The 17,860-nt window shown below is 36.0% G+C and overlaps 1 protein-coding gene across 1 annotated transcript; it reads left to right on the top strand.

Moving 5' to 3' along the window:
• The first annotated feature begins 6,437 nt into the window (after positions 1 to 6,437).
• Positions 6,438 to 16,735, top strand: LOC149384760 (ABC transporter G family member 29-like). Its single transcript, XM_089625857.1, has 21 exons — positions 6,438 to 7,023; positions 8,204 to 8,413; positions 8,600 to 8,684; positions 8,771 to 8,930; positions 9,051 to 9,127; positions 9,217 to 9,270; positions 9,682 to 9,772; positions 10,487 to 10,788; positions 11,327 to 11,925; positions 12,251 to 12,411; positions 12,500 to 12,609; positions 12,696 to 12,849; positions 12,958 to 13,113; positions 13,443 to 13,618; positions 13,711 to 14,043; positions 14,151 to 14,525; positions 14,607 to 14,740; positions 14,839 to 15,066; positions 15,166 to 15,337; positions 15,790 to 16,044; positions 16,145 to 16,735. Exons 1-21 carry the CDS (start codon positions 6,644 to 6,646, stop codon positions 16,415 to 16,417), a joined length of 4,485 nt encoding a protein of 1,494 aa, XP_089481983.1. The 5' UTR covers positions 6,438 to 6,643; the 3' UTR covers positions 16,418 to 16,735.
• The last annotated feature ends 1,125 nt before the right edge of the window (positions 16,736 to 17,860 follow it).

The raw sequence follows: 17,860 nt of genomic DNA, 5'->3' as shown, positions 1-17,860 counted from the left end.
CAATACATATATATTCCTGAGTTCTTGGCAACAAAAAAGCTCAATATTTTCGATTTGTTGCAGTTTATTACCCATTATTTAAAAGTTGCAGGAAAAATACTCAATATTACTTCCACCATTATTACTTGTCCAATAAAATGGAGAGAAAGACCGATGTAACTCATTTAAATGAGCAAAATTCAAAATAAACTTAATTTTTTTTATTATGCTAAAAAAATTAAAATTTTATATTCTCTCATCTTCTCTCTTTCCTCACTATGAGTATGAGAATGTATATTTTCGGAAAACTTCATGTTAATAGCATATTATTTATTATTAATTTTTAATTCTTTTAATGTTGAATGAATAAATAATTTTTAATTAAAAAATTAAATAAATTGCTTCTAACTCTTTATTTATTTTTAGTTTAATAAATTTTTAATTTATTTAAAAACAAAGAGTTTTCAAACTTTTTCAGTATTAAAATAAACGAAATTGTATTAAAGAGGTAGATAATTGAAGCATAAGATAGAGAATGAGCAAATTTTTTTTAATTTTATAAATATTATACAAATATGATGTTTATTTTTTTTTAAATTGTTAATCTAGATGGTTTATATGTGTCTTTCCATCCATTTTAACGAACAACTAGTAATGGTGGAAGGATATTCTAACATTGAATATTTCTCTCGCAATTTTTCAAGAATGAGTATTAAATTGCAACAAATTGAAAACATTGGGTATTTTTGTTGTCAATAATTATATTTTCCTTCATAGCAATTTGGTATATTTCAACATGCTTTGAATTACGGCTGAAACTGGTTCGATTCGGTTCGGTTTTGGCCCGTTCTACGAACCGAAACCGAATTTTCGGTTTACAAAGTTTTGGACCAATAATCGGACCGAATTGGTCTAAAACCAAAATTTGATTATCCAAATTTTTGGTTAATCGAATTATGAAAAACAATATCCAGTTTGAAAACCAGTTTTGAAAAGCGGTTATCCAGTTTTGAAACTGGTTGTCCAAAATATTAATTATCTGGTTTCATAACAGTTATCCAGTTCAAATCAATTTTGTACCAATTTAAAAATAAAAAATAAAAATTTGGTTAATAAGTTTCAAATATTATCCGGTTTCAAAACTGGTTATCCGTTTTATATATATATATATATATATATATATATATATATATATATATATATATATATATATATATATAAAACATCGGTTAAATAATTGATAACCGAATTTCCGAATATTGAAAAATGATAACCGATCCAGTTTGATAAACCGGATCAGTTAACCAAACCAAATTTATTGTTTGATGATGTGACATCAAATTTCGATTCTGGTTTTTAGTTAACCGGTTTTTGGTTAATTTTTGAACCCTTCTACTTTGAGCACTAATTTACTTAGTTTCGATTCTAGTAAATAAATAGTAGATGGATCTCGCAACGAAAATCAAGAATATGCTCTTAAATCTCATAGTCCATAAGTGAACCCCACTAAATTATTTACTCTGTCGGTGCATAAACGTTCATTATTCTTGCATGTTCGTCGTGGCATGCAACACCTTTGTTGTGGACTTGTGGTAATATAAAAAAATAAAATAAAAAAGCACGTGATTAATCTAGCTTTCGAAATGGACCAAAAGTGCGTCTCGGACTAATTTGTGATAGCTTTTACACTTTGCGCAGGATATATATATATATATATATATATATATATATATATATATATATATATATATATATATACACATATATATACATATATATGATATATTGGACAAATATAAAAATTTATTATACTATCACATAAACAAGTCCTACTTGTAAAAAGATAAGTGATATTATCACGTCCTACCTTATAGTAATACCACTTGCTTTAAATAAGTTTTTCTTTTTAGGAGTAACAGCAATTTGTTCCAAAATATTTGCATGGACATTATGAAGATTCCAGTTCAATTAGCATCATGTCCTTTTCCTTGTCTTCGGACTCGTAGTCAACATTCAACAAAGTACATTCCAAAACAGTGAAGTGTAATAAGTCACGGTGAACTTAACGACATGTCAACCAAGTGCAAGAACACAATTTTGAACAGCCATTGTGGGGTTTATTTCTTAGGGAGTTACGTTCGCAATCAATCCGTAGCTCTCAACATTATGTAGTGTATAGGAGTTACAAATCATTTTCATAAGGATTAATCATATTTCGTTTAGGTTTTTTTATGGGGCGCTTAGGTAGCAAAAAGTAGCCAATTGAAACGTTGTAATTTCAATTTATTCAAAGTTTCAAAAATCTTAAAGAAATAGTCATTGAAATGACGTGTCAAAGAATCGATTTTGTTTTTATATTTACAGGCAATCAGTGATTGACTTTGAATTTAATATGCAATTTTTACAGTAAATTTTAGCGTGAAAAACAATAACTCTCTCTCTCTCTCTCTCTCTCTCTCTCTCTCTCTCTCTCTCTCTCTCTCTCTCTCTCTCTCTCTCTCTCTCTCTCCATCCATTTTTGTCACATTTGTACCCCTCAATACGAGAACAAATCTAGGAACATAAATTCTAAAGAATAAGATGAAGACGGTCACCTATTAACAATTATTAAATGTGCAGAAATAAAAAAAATTCATGAAGGTGAAGATAAAAACGACAACCTATTAACAATAATTATCAATGATTAATTGAGCAAAATCTAGAAACCCTGAAAATTCAATAAATTATTAAAAGATATTAACGATTATTAACCGTACAAACACCCACAAATCTGGGAAAAAAAAAATTCCACATATATAAAGGAAAATCATCCAAACTCATAAAAGGAGCATCAGAAGAAAAGAAAAAAAAAAAATATATATATATATATATATTAATATAAAGCAAAAATTTGGCACCTTCCACAAAATTACATTCATAATTGTGTTTTTTTTCCCCTCTAACTGCCCTTTTTTCTTGATTGGAAGGAAAACACATCAGTAATTTGTTGTGGTATCTAGACTCTACCACATAAGAAGCCATGCGTATGAGAGAGAGAGAGAGAGAGAGGAGAGTACACACTAATAACTAACTTCTATCAAAAAGGAAAGAAATAGTTGCAATGATTTTATTTGATTATTTTCCTTAACCGCGGCAAAGCTGCCTTAAAAAAAAAAACACAATCAACATTTCTACACGCTGATTAAATTGTTTGCTCCTCGCGTGGCATTTACAAGGAAACCATAGCAACGCATTGCGAATAAAATTTGACTCTTATGAAAGGCATATTTTCCCCACGTAGGTTACACATGCATTCTTTCACTAGAGCAAATAGTTGCATCCGATGCGACAATTGTTGCACCGAATGCCCCAAAAGTCGCACCTAATAGTTTATTAGGTGCGACTTTAAGTGCGACAATGTCACACTTAAAAATCCGTCGCTAAAAGTATTCGGTACGACATATAGCACCTAAAAGTGTCAATAATAGATGCGATACTATCAGGTGCGACAAGTCGCACCTAATGTCTCATCTGTTTTGCTGCCAAAATTCTTGAAGTTGGCGGGTGATTTCATATCGGATGCGATATGTCGCACCGAATAATCTTCCCACCAGTATATTCGGTGCGACATGTCGCACCGAATATGTTATTTTAATTAAAAAAAATTTACAAATTTATATATTAGAAAATTAAATCAAAATTAATCTATAATTAATTTGGGCAGCGGCGGGGCCGGGGCTAGGCCGAGGGAGGGCCAAGGGGGGGTTGGGCGGCAACGGGCCGGGGCTGGGCCGAGGGCGGGTTGGGCGGCGGCGGGCCGGGCCTGGGCCGAGGGAGGGGCCGAGGGCAGTTTGGCGGTGGCGGGCCGGGGCTGGGCCGAGGGAGGGCCGAGGGCAGGCCGGGGCGGGTTGGGCGACGGCGGGCCGGGGCTGGGCCGAGGGTGGCTTGGGCGGCGGCGGGCCGGGGCTGAGTCGAGCTTGCCGGAGACAGGCCGAGTGGAGGGCTTGGCGGCTGGTCGGAGAGAGAGGGAGAGAGAGAGAGAGAGAGAGAGAGAGAGGCGTACCGGGCGTGGTTCATGGCGGAGGACGGCTCGCCGGAGACAGTTGCAGAGAGAGAGAGAGATGAGTTGCAGAGAGTTAGAGAGAGAGGGGACGAAATCGGGCGAGGAAGAAGAAGGCTCGGGTATTTATAATACCCTAGCTTATTAGGTGTGACGCCGTCGCACCTAATAATCATATTCGGTGCGACATGTCGCACCCGGCGTCGCACCGAATATGAAATCTCACAGCCAAAAAAATTCGGGGGGATTTTCCTGGTCGTTTCAAATTTTAAAATTTTTATGTGCGACACTAGTTGCACCTAAAGGTATTAGGTGCGACAGCCGTCGCACCTATAAGTATTAGGTACGACAGTATATTATCCGGTGCGACACTGTCGCACCGAATACCACTTAATTTTAGCGAAATATTTAGTTACCTGGAAGGTAAGCACATATTAGGTACGACATGTCGCACCTAATACCCTTTTGCACCAGAAATGTGAATTTGTAGTAGTGTTTGTTTTCACGGAACCTACGAGCGAAAACTTGTTATGTGATTGTGAGTGCGATTAGAGTAATTCTTCGCCTCTTATTTGCAAGTGAGAGAGGTAGGATTTGTGTGTCGTGATATTATATTATAAAGATCACGTGTTCTTATATATGTCAATCAAACACTTGGTGAGTAATTTGAACGGAGGCGAAGATAACTCAGATTTACAGAGAGACTAAAATTGAAATGTGTGTATAGTCTTAGGAAAATGGCATTGAAAGTTGATCATTCAACTAAGCCATTGTATACTATATTTTTACCATTACTAATAAATTTCTTTTCCATCAAGAATACAATCTCTTCAAAGGACGCGTCATTTGTCAAATTGAGTGATCTTGTGTGTAATTTATTTTATATATTTTATTACTGTGCATCAAATTAGTATATTCTATATTGTCACATATGTAGTGAGTAACATTTGGCAAAAAGTAGATTCATAATTTCAATTTTTTTAATAAAAGAATTAGTAATAGTAGATTCGTAATTTCAATTTTTTATATAAAATAGTTAGAAATAGTATATTCATAATTTCAAGTTTTTAAATAAAATAATTAGTAATACTGCTAAAATATGCGTTAAAATTAGGGAAAATATCTGTAGTATCCCTCTTGTTTAATCAAAATGCGAGATTTATCCCCTCTATTTCTAGAAATATCAGATATATCCCCTCAGTTTAATATAAATGACATATATCTCCCCTAAAAAAATGTTATATTACAAATATCACCCTTTTCGTTTATTTTTTACAAAAAAAAAAATTTGAACTCTCAAAAATACCCTTAATAGAATAAATGTTTATTTACTGTTTTATTAAAAAAAAAATCAAAATCTCTCTTTATAAAAAAAAATCATTAACTTTTTATAAAGAAATTTTTTAATTTAATTTTTTTGTATATAGAATAGAAAATAAAAAACTATTTCATTAAGGGTATTTTGGGGAGTTTAAATTATTTTTTTTGTAAAAAATAAACGAAAAAGATGATATTTGTAATTTAACATTTTTTAGGGGATGTATATGTCATTTATATTAAACTGAAGGGATATGTCTGATATTTCTAAAAATAAAGAGGATAAATCTCGCATTTCGATTAAACACGATGGGTACTTATGATATTTTCCCTTAAAATTATAGTGTGTTCAAAATGTAGAATTTCACATCGAAAGTACGAAGCCAACTTTATATAGAGGGATAAATCAAAGTTTGTGAGTGAAAAAATCGTACTTCTTCCTCTGACCTCTTTCACACAGACACACAATACAAAAAAATTAACGGTACTCACTGATTCAACAAACTAGTTGACGAAAGTCAAATGTGGGTTCTGAACTAGTTGTACTACGGAAAGCCTTAGTATATATTTGTCATGTATAATTTGGTTTTGGTTATTATCAATTTGGCGGTATATATTAATTTAAAGTTGCTGTTTCCAAAAGTATATGAGTTGGTGGTTAGGTTATCTTCATTGGGAATCAACTGCAATTATTCTGTATATCTTATATTTGAAGATTATTCTGTAAATACGAAGAAATAAATATAAACATTAATAAAAGACATTTGCTCTCAGATGATTGGGAAGTTTATGCGCCGCACCCGGAAGAGTATATACACCTACCATATATTATATTAATGATACAATATCTATTACCTTAATTGTGATTATATAAGCAATTTTATTTGAATTTAATTACAAGGATCCTATATCGCTAGAATTCTTTGACATTTTGAGTTTTTCCTCCTCAATACGTACCCCACATCCATTTTCTGAAAAGCTCTCTGGCGTTGAATCACGAATACCAATCATCACCAACCCTGCTCACGTGCCTCTCACGTGACCCCATCAGCACACCACCACAAATATTTTAGTCATGTTTGAAACTTTGAATACACCATCATATGATACGCGATATGGAATAAAATGTGAAGCTTCTTCATTCCTACTTTTGTATGAGATCATTTCATATCGTTATCATTATAACATCTTGTGTAGTACTATTATATTTTCCCATGTATATAAATACGCTTCCAAAACTTCCTCTTTAACCAACAATTCTCCCCAAGAGAAAAATAACACATAATTCTCTGTCTTCTCTCTCCCACAATGGAGGGAATGAGCAGAAGCATAAGCAGAAGTATGAGCCGAGCGAGTTGGAACATGGAAGACATGTTCGCCGCCGGAGGCCGTACGAGTTCGCGGCGGAGCAACGGCCGCGCCGACGACGAGGAAGAGGCGCTCCGGTGGGCGGCCATCGAGAAGCTTCCGACCTACGACCGGCTGCGGACCAGCATCATCCAATCCTTCACGGAAAACGATGGCGACGATGGGAGAGTCCACCGTAACGACCCTGGGCTGTTCCACAGAGAAGTGGACGTGCGGAAGCTGGACATCAACGACCGGCAGAGATTCATCGACGCTATCTTCAGGGTCGCCGAGGAGGACAACGAGAAGTTCTTGAGGAAGTTCAGAGACCGAATTGATAAGTATGTCTCACCATCTTCTATTTCTTTTTTTCATTCAAAAAATGTCATCATGAATTGCTTCTTTTTTTTTCTTTTTGTTTACTACTAATTTACATATAATTTAACGGTAAGTAAGTTGTTAACAAATTAAAGTGAGACATATATAAAAGCCTAACGCTAAGCAAAATTGGGGTAATTGTGTCCAATATATATTTATTTTTTCTTATCAAAACTACTTTTCGTTTGTTGGCTGATAATTCAAATTATTATTATTATTATTTCAATATTAAACAAAATAGCGTTCTTTGACGTGGGATGTATCATACTACTGGAATTATTTTTAATTCAGGAGAATATTTAGCGAAATATATATATATTTATATGTATATATATATATATGTATATATATATATTCCTAATAATTAGTCATATGTTTCTCTTATCCAATGGGTCCCACATGCAAACGACATTAGGTGATTCCATTACAAGTCATTTGGTTCCAAGGGCTTATGGTATGATGAGTTTGATGACTAGTTCTTTATTTTTGCCTTTCTTTTTCTTTTTCTTTTTCTTTTTTACTTGTTTTAGTGTTTCTGTTTTACGCGTTGTAAACTGGTTTAGGTGAGATATGTAATTCCTTATCATATGTATTTTACTATAGTGTAATAATCAGAAATGCACCTTAAACTATGACTTTGACTATATAGTCTCTAGAATAATTATATGGACGAGCACCCTAAATTTGTAAGGTTAATTTTCGTTCAATTCGAAAGAATTTATCATATATGACTTTTAACGTATTTATTAAATTTGTCAAAATGAAAAAAAAAAAGTTTAACTATTATTTAATTATTTATTTGTTTTCCTTCTGTTATTAGTTAAGTGTGTACACCGATTCTCCTTCGAAAGAATAGATAAATAATATCTCGAATGAGAGTAGGTACTTCAACGAAACTACTTTTGTCGTTGAAGAAACGTATATACAACTAATAAATATACTCTTTTAGCGCGTTGTGTATAAATAAATAACTTAATGGATAAATCACCAATTTGCACCATATATATATAATATATATAGGTGTGACACACCTACTTTTCATCATCATAATGAACAAAAATAGTTATCACGGATTACACCAAACCAACTCAACAAGAATATATAAAACAAAAGTCATTTAAATTTATTATTATTATTTTGTAGGGTTGGGATTAGACTTCCAACGGTGGAAGTAAGGTTTGAGCATTTGAGCGTTGAAGCAGATTGCTACGTAGGAAGCAGAGCTCTTCCAACACTCCCAAACGTGGCTCTAAACATCGCAGAATCAGCCGTGAGTTGTGTTGGGGTTACTTTGGCAAAGAGAACCAATCTCACCATTCTCAACGATGCCTCAGGAATCATCAAACCCTCAAGGTATGACACATAATGTCTATTCCTAGAATGAATAATATAACAAAGTCAATAACAGCAAATAATTTATTTTGTTTTCAAGCAACATTTGGAGTGGACCACATAATATACCAAACATGAGACTTTGTCAATGCATTTTAGGTGAACTGTTATTTAATTATTTTACTAATTCAATTTTTGTTCCTATAGGATGACCCTTCTACTAGGTCCACCATCTTCAGGGAAAACAACCCTTTTATTGGCTTTAGCTGGAAAATTGGACCCAAGCTTAAAGGTCTCGTCATGATTACCGTATCATATCTACAATAATGTCACACATGAAATAAAATAAATGCTGATTGTTCATGATGAAACTTACAGGTCAGAGGAGAAATCAGTTACAATGGGTATAAGCTCAATGAGTTTGTGCCACAGAAAACTTCAGCTTATATTAGCCAAAATGATGTTCATGTTGGTGAAATGACCGTTAAAGAAACCCTAGATTTCTCCGCTAGGTGCCTCGGAGTCGGGACTCGATATGGTAATTAAAATGAAATAAAATTATTTAAAGAAACGCTTGGCTCATAAAAATAAATCAATTAGTTTTACTCAATTTAGTCCATATAAAAAATTGTGACATTTTTTTTTATATTGCGTTCAGAATTACTTTCCGAGCTTGCTAGAAGGGAAAAGAACGCTGGAATATTTCCAGAGGCAGAATTAGACCTTTTCATGAAGGTATAGATTTAAAAAAAAAAATTGAAAATAATGTATATGGTTATCTGATAATTTTTTCTCATATGTTACATCATTTTTTTTTCTTTCAGGCAACTGCAATGGAAGGAGTTGAGAGCAGTCTTATAACGGACTACACTCTCAGAGTAAGTCCCTAAACAACACTTAGAAATATAATTCACTCAAACTGACGTCACTTTCCTTCTCTCATTCGAAAGTCCATTACCAAACTTTTGCCGACTTTCGTGACTTTTTTTATTTCGTTAATCTTTGATTATTTTTCTCTGAATTTCCTCCCACAACATGTTGGTCCACTCTATTTAGCGTCTGGTCAAATATTGCCGAAAATGAAATGATAATAATACTTACACGTAGGTCTACACCGATCATTGAAACCGTGCCTGTAATTCTAATAAAGTATATATAGTGATGAGTTGTTTCCAGGGAAATAAAGGACGTGTTATGCATGAGTTCAAATAATAGTAATGAATCTGTCGTATATATAATGGATCATAATAATATTAATATCATAATAATGACGAAATATTGTGGAACAGATTCTGGGGCTCGACGTGTGCAAGGATACCATTGTTGGTGATGAAATGCAAAGAGGGATTTCCGGTGGACAAAAGAAGCGAGTCACAACAGGTTCAAACGCATAACTACTTTTCATTTCACCCATGTCGGGATTTTATTTCAGGGCATAAAATGAAAAATCTTTTAGGGGAGATATTTAAAAAAAACATAATTATGGGCTAAAAATAAAAATAATAATAAGTAGAATATATAATTTTAAGAAGTTGAGGGGCTACCTCACTTAGCTCCGTCCACTCACATGCACATATAAATACACATTTATTGAGTTCGTATATTTTGAATAAGTTGAATTCAGACATAGTGATGGGAAAAAAAAAAAAAAAAAAAAAATCAACAAGTTTAAAAACATAAAACTCGGTCATGATTTGAGATACGGCACTATGGCCGTAAGTGGGGGTTAATTTCCCATCTAGCCAAATAAAAAATGTTACAAGTTGCACTAAAAAATAAAAATAAAAAAATCAGCCACCAACCACCACTATGACGCTTTGGTTTCATACACATCTTCTACTTTCTATTTTTCCTCGACAAGATAGAAGTAATATTTTTTTTCTTCCTTGCCATAATCAAACCTACCACACAAGCTGAAAAAATCTACTATATACTTCTTTAAACTAATTAATTTTGAAGTGGTATAAAAATATGAAAAACATTGATCGAAACATATAAATGTTGAGCAATGTGACTAAAATTGAACTTGGTAAAATGAAAAAATTATGTATGTTGATCTTAGAAATATTTTAACTAACAAATTAATTTGAACAGGGGAAATGATAGTGGGTCCCACAAAGACGCTGTTTATGGACGAGATATCGACGGGTCTGGACAGCTCGACCACATTTCAGATAGTGAAGTGCCTGCAGCAGGTGGTTCACCTAACGGAGGCCACAGTGCTGATGTCACTGCTGCAGCCGGCCCCCGAGACATTCGACCTCTTTGATGACATCATTCTCCTTTCAGAGGGCCAGATTGTGTACCAAGGCTCCCGCGACCACGTCCTCGACTTCTTCGCTGGCTGTGGATTTCGGTGTCCTGAAAGAAAGGGGACCGCCGATTTCCTACAAGAGGTACAACTTTCTTACCGTGCTATCCTTTGCAATGGAATTAATAGTTACATCCCACGATTTTTTTTAGCAAAATAGTCAAAATTATATACTTACCTACATCCCTTTTATAAATGTGTTTGACCGTATATTCGGCTTTGAATGAGGTAGCTTTTCAAAAATTTCAATTGACAAATTTTACAATAATTGTGAAGTCCCACTGTTTAAATTTCAAATGGTTAGGTTTTGATGACTTAGAATTAATATTATTTCGTAAACGGTCGTGGTGTATTTTAAATACATATGATCCTACAAGGGTTTAAGGATAAATAAACATAAAATAGTAAATATATAATAAATACGAAACTAACAATATATTAGCATATAATTTTATCAGAATAAATATTGTTATCATACTTTATTAAAGTACATTTATACATGCATGGTTATATTATGCAAACTAGGAAAAATAATCTATATGGCGCTTTTAATAATTATAAAATGTGAATTATAATATGTGAAGAAATAATGCTTATGTTTATTTATTTATTTCTAAAACTAGGTGACTTCTAGGAAAGACCAAGAGCAATACTGGTCGGACCGGTCGAAGGCGTACCGGTTCATCCCCGTGTCCGAATTTGCAAACCGGTTCAAGAGATTCCACGCGGGAATGCGGTTAGAGAACGAGGTGTCGATTCCGTTCGACAAAAGCCGAAACCACAAAGCGGCGCTCGTGTTCGAGAAGTACTCAATGCCGAAAATGGAGCTCCTAAAGGCATGCTTCGACAAGGAATGGCTATTGATCAAGCGAAACGCCTTTATCTACATCTTCAAGACCGTGCAAATCATCATAATGGCTCTCATTGCCTCCACTGTGTTCCTGCGCACCCAGATGCACACTAGGAACGAGAATGACGGCGCAGTCTACATAGGCGCGCTCTTGTTTTCGATGATCATCAACATGTTCAATGGATTCTCCGAGCTATCGATGACCATTGTGAGGCTTCCCGTGTTCTACAAGCAAAGAGACCTTCTTTTTCATCCCGCGTGGACATTCACTCTCCCAACCGCGCTACTAAGAATCCCGATTTCCGTCTTCGAATCCATCGTTTGGATCATCATGACCTACTACACCATTGGTTTTGCACCGGAAGCTAGCCGGTAATCAACTTTTTTTCCTCTCAATTTTATTTTATTTTCTGAAAACTCTAGTGAATACTTGTTAAAACTCGAATGAAAATAAATGGGATGGATTACTTCTCTCGTTACCGCTTGGTTTTGAAATCACGAGATACTTCACAATACTCGAGCTCCCCCTAAAATATCATATTTTTTTTATTTTTCTTGCTTGATAAAATGATAAAAAAAAAAAAAAAAAAAAAAAAACTACATAAAACTCCACTTTAACATTAGCTCATGTTCATCTCTCTGGCTCTACCCCGGTGACAGTATACCAGAACTGTAACGAATATTAAATTATGTGCAGGTTTTTTAAGCACCTATTATTGATATTCCTGATTCAACAAATGGCGGCCGGGATCTTCAGGCTGATCGCTGGAGTTTGTAGGACAATGATCATAGCCAACACCGGAGGGGCTCTTATCCTACTTCTAATTTTCTTGCTTGGAGGTTTCATTGTTCCTAAAGGTGAGACATTAAATAAATCACTCAGCATGTTAAGCTAGTTCATTATACCTGGGAAAAAAATAAAAAATTTAGCTTCCACATTTGACAGATCAAATTCCAAACTGGTGGATTTGGGGGTACTGGTTGTCTCCTTTGAGTTACGGTTTTAACGCCATCGCGGTCAACGAAATGTACGCTCCCAGGTGGATGAACCAACCGGTACGATACAATGACTCTAGTTTTCTCTATCACCTCTTCGTATAATCATAAGCATTACTTGCTTAATTTGAGCTTCACACTTGCAGAGCTCTAGTGGAAACACTACTCTTGGACTGGCAGTTCTCAACAACTTCCAAGTCTTTCCCCAAGAGTATTGGTATTGGATCGGCGCTGCGGCTCTCTTTGGATTCGCCGTTCTCTTCAACATCCTCTTTACGTTCTCGCTTATGTACCTAAGCCGTGAGTAACAATGACTCATGATTATCTTTTTTTAAGACGCGCACGCTTAGTTCTTGTGTTCGTTTTGATTATTTTTTGTTATTAACAGAGGTTTTGTTTTTGTATCAGCGCCTGGAAAACCGCAAGCTATAATGTCGGAAGAGGACGCACAAGAGATGGAAATAGAGGGAGATGCGTCGAAAGGAGAGCCGAGGCTGAGGAGACCCCAATCGAGCAAAGGGTCGTTTCCGCGCTCACTATCTGCTTCTGATGGCAACAACACAAGTAAGAAAAATTAGTAAACTGTATACGTAAAAAATAATTAAATGTAGATGCACTCTAAATTTCCGTGGCACCTAAAATTTTTCGGGTTAGTCACTGAACTTTTAAAACATGGCTCTCGTGACACTTTTTCTAACTTTCATCAATTTAGAAGGAAGATATAGATTGCAAACTCTTTGTTAATAGGTGTTTTGATCAATTTGAGACATATAAAACTAAAAAAATAAGACTTTCGCAACAATTCGGAGTTGCCTTAGGGGACCCATAGATTTTTATGGCAGTAATTTAAGATGATATATTGATTTTGTTCTCTTTTATTTATTTATTTATAGGGGAAATGGCATTCCAGAGAATGAGCAGCCGTTCTAATCCAAACGGGCTGAGCCGAAATGCAGACTCGACTCTAGAGACGGCCAAGGGTGTGGCCCCAAAGAGAGGGATGGTTCTTCCATTCACTCCTCTTGCCATGTCATTTGATAGTGTCAACTATTATGTTGACATGCCAGCTGTAAGTTACAATAAGATATATTACCATTCAAGTTTTTTTGGTGTCAAAAGAGAAGAAGCAATTTTTCTGACTTGGATTCATCCCAATCACAGGAAATGAAGGAACAAGGGGTACAGGAAGACAAGCTCCAACTCCTCCGTGAGGTGACCGGGGCGTTCAGGCCCGGGATTTTGACTGCTTTGATGGGTGTGAGCGGGGCCGGGAAGACCACTCTAATGGACGTTTTGGCCGGAAGAAAGACCGGCGGTTATGTTGAAGGCGACATAAGAATATCCGGCTTCCCTAAGGTACAAGAAACCTTCGCCAGAATCTCGGGTTACTGCGAACAAAACGACATCCATTCGCCCCAAGTGACCGTTAGAGAGTCCTTGATTTACTCTGCCTTCCTCAGGCTCCCCAAGCAAGTCTCCAAAGAGGAAAAGATGGTACGTGTATATTAAACTCAGAATACACATTATTTGGTTTCTAAATAATGTAATTATTTGTTTTAAGACGTATCTTTTTTGTTTCTTTGTCTTTTCCTTTTTGGAAGATATTCGTTGATGAAGTGATGGAACTAGTGGAGTTAGAGAACCTGAAGGACGCGATAGTAGGGCTACCGGGGATAACGGGCTTGTCGACAGAGCAGAGGAAGAGGCTGACGATAGCGGTGGAGCTGGTTGCGAACCCGTCGATCATCTTCATGGACGAGCCGACTTCTGGGCTGGACGCGAGAGCAGCCGCGATTGTGATGAGGGCCGTGAGGAACACAGTCGACACGGGTCGCACCGTCGTCTGTACCATCCACCAGCCCAGCATCGACATCTTCGAGGCCTTTGACGAATTGTTGCTCATGAAGAGAGGCGGTCAAGTCATTTACTACGGCCCCTTGGGACGCAATTCCCACAAAATCGTCGAATACTTTGAGGTACTAGCTTATCCATATATATAAACTCGTTTATCTCATCCAACCCGTTTCCCGCCTAAAACATAATTCAAAATGTTTCAGGGTATCAATGGAGTGCAAAAAATCAAGGCCAAGTACAACCCGGCGACATGGATGTTGGAGGTGAGCTCTATCGCAGCCGAAGTGAGGCTCAAGATGGACTTCGCCGACTACTACAAAGCATCACCCTTGCACCAGTGAGTCATTCTTTCAAGGATAGATATGGCAGTGGAAGAGATTGAAGCCAAAAGTGGCAGCATAATTGATTGTTTTCTTTGATTTTGTTCGTGTTAAGGCGAAACAAATCGTTGGTGAAGGAGCTAAGCACGCCTCCAGCGGGAGCGAAAGACCTGTATTACCCGACCCAATACTCGGAGTCGAACTGGGGACAGTTCAAATCATGCCTATGGAAACAATGGTGGACTTATTGGAGAAGCCCCGACTACAATCTCGTCCGGTACTTCTTCACCCTTGCTTGCGCTCTCATGCTCGGCACCATCTTCTGGCAAGTCGGAACGCAAATGTAAGCCATTGCTCGTTAGCTAGCGAGAATCCCATTTCTATCTCATTTTAAAGCCTCCTCATCTCATTGATTCATGTCTATGATATTATTGTATCTCAGAAAAAGCTCTAGTGATCTGTTGATGGTGATTGGAGCCATGTACGCTTCGGTGTTGTTTGTGGGGATCAACAACTGCTCGACCGTACAGCCCATTGTGGCAATCGAGCGCACTGTTTTCTACAGAGAAAGAGCCGCCGGAATGTACTCCGCTTTGCCTTACGCGCTCGCTCAGGTCAGTATATATTTCATGCCTTAAGCATAATATCCTCAACTTTTAAAGAAAAAAAAAAAAGCAAAAATATAAAAACCCTTTCATTAGCACCAATGTTTAAAATGTGCCCTAGCATCCGGCCACCAAAATGAATTCTTTTCATTTCCTTATAATTGGCTTTCAGCAAAATTCCGACAACTTTTTTTTATTAACAAAATTTAATGAGAAAAAACAATTATTTTGAACACAGCATTTTAAAACATTATAGAAATCTGTCATATTTTTATAATTTACAATCACCGGACAATCACTGACATCCAGCATTATGAATCTTGATTATAACTATAATTCTTGTGTCAATTTTATGGTAGTCAGTAAATAAATAAATAAACATTGTCATATTGTTCTTCAATTTTTGGTTTCACTTTTCTAATGAACGTATAATTAATCATGTTTGTGGTGATGCAACACAGATGATAGCCGAGATACCATATGTGTTGGTGCAAACCGTATACTACACACTCATAGTGTACGCGATGGTCAGCTTCGAATGGACGGGGATCAAATTCTTCTGGTTCTTCTTCGTCAACTTCTTCTCCTTCCTTTACTTCACTTACTATGGAATGATGACTGTCTCAATCACTCCCAATCACCAAGTCGCCGCCATATTCGCCGCCGCTTTCTACTCCCTATTCAACCTCTTCTCCGGATTCTTCATCCCAAGACCGGTAAGTACTATACATAAATTATAAACAATGTAATTAAATCCTATTTACTATAGCAAGTACTAAATTGAAATGTGTTGTGTGTGTCTTTTTATTCTTTCAGAAAATTCCCAAGTGGTGGGTTTGGTACTATTGGATTTGCCCTCTTGCATGGACGGTATATGGATTAATTGTGTCACAATATGGTGACATTGTGAGAACAATCACAGTGCCCGGTTCAGCAACGCCAGTTCCAATAAGATCTTACATCCAAAGCAATTTTGGGTATGATCCCGATTTCATGGGACCCGTCGCTGCGGTTTTAGTTGGTTTCACCGCATTTTTCGCCTTCATGTTTGCTTATTGCATTAAGACCCTCAACTTCCAGCTAAGGTAGAGAAGATGAGGAAGAAAAGAATGCCAATTTTGAAAGATGTTATTAATTGTTAGTGGTTTATTGTATATATGTATTATAATATCGCCCTTTAAGATTTGATATATGTAGCAATTCTTTCCCAAGAAAATAGGATTGAATTGTCTTAGACAAAGTTTACAAATATGTACAAGTTTTAGTAGAGATTATAATGATGATGATAATGATGATGATGATGATCATATGGTATAGAGTTAAGAGTTATGTGGATTCTGTTTGGAAATTTACAAAGTGTAATAGTATTTTTGTATCTCCTTGCAATATATAAAACATTTATTTTTATCTTTGGTTTCGGCCACATAATTTGCACATAGTGAAGTTTTGGGACAATAAGAGGAGAGAGAGAGAGAGAGAGAGAGAGAGAGAGAGAGAGAGAGAGAGAGAGAGAGAGAGACTACGAAAAGAAGGCTTAGAAACTACGGCAGAAAGCTGTAATCATTCTACTTCGACTATGGTTTAGTGACTGACATACATCGCATTGTAGTCTTTTTACTTTGCATACGACTCCACTTTTTGTTGTATTGTATTAAGTTTATAAAACAGTAGTTAAAACATGTTACTACAATTTATATATGTAAATAATTTTCTGGTAGTGAGAGAGAGAGAGAGAGAGAGAGAGAGCAGACTTTCATGAACAACTACGATCAGTTATTACATGTGAGCAGATAATAACAAAGTGAATTGATTAAGAGAGTAAATCTTGAGAGCCATCTTAGCACTTCAAGCACACAACAACTTCACACGTCCTCGAGAATTAAATGTCCGTCTTCCAATCTAAAGGCATCACAACGATTTTTTGGCAGGATCATATCGACTTTGATATCAATTAAATCTCGAAGGAAATGAATGTCGACTTTGATGAATTCGGTCCATGCATGATATATAGGGTATAACAAAAATCTCGTATTCAAGCTCTCAAAATCGAGATACCTTAAATCACAAGAAATTTCTTCGATCGTCCTCGTCAATAAAGACTTTGCAAAAAGTAGACACGAGTTGTTTTACACTGGTTCAATTGTAAGACCTAGTCTAGCCGCTGATCTTCACTGTCAACGAATTACAATGAATCAATTTAGTTTGAACTAAAATCGAGAAACCCTAGAAAAAAAAACCCTAATCGCGTTTATGAGAATCAACATGATTTCTCTCTAATTCTCTCTCTTTCTCTCTAATTCAGACCCAATGAAAAGTGTTACAAGTGATTTTCCCGTGCAATACTAACTATTTGTAGCCCATAAAAGATGACTTAATTTACAAGTCACCTGCAACAAATTTGGCAAAACAGAATTCTAACAGCTTATTCTCCACCTTGAACAAAGCATCTTTGTACCATCTAGTATCCCAACCCTTAAGGTTCTACTTCCCTGAACCCCTTGATGTACAACAACCTCAAACAGTTCTCGAACT

This window comes from Urtica dioica, chromosome 9, assembly GCF_054948205.1.
Source record: "Urtica dioica subsp. dioica isolate 48M chromosome 9, U.dioica_male_clone48M_v1_H2, whole genome shotgun sequence".
In the NCBI taxonomy this organism is placed as follows: Eukaryota; Viridiplantae; Streptophyta; class Magnoliopsida; order Rosales; family Urticaceae; genus Urtica; species Urtica dioica.
This window is presented reverse-complemented; position numbering and strand designations above follow the sequence as displayed.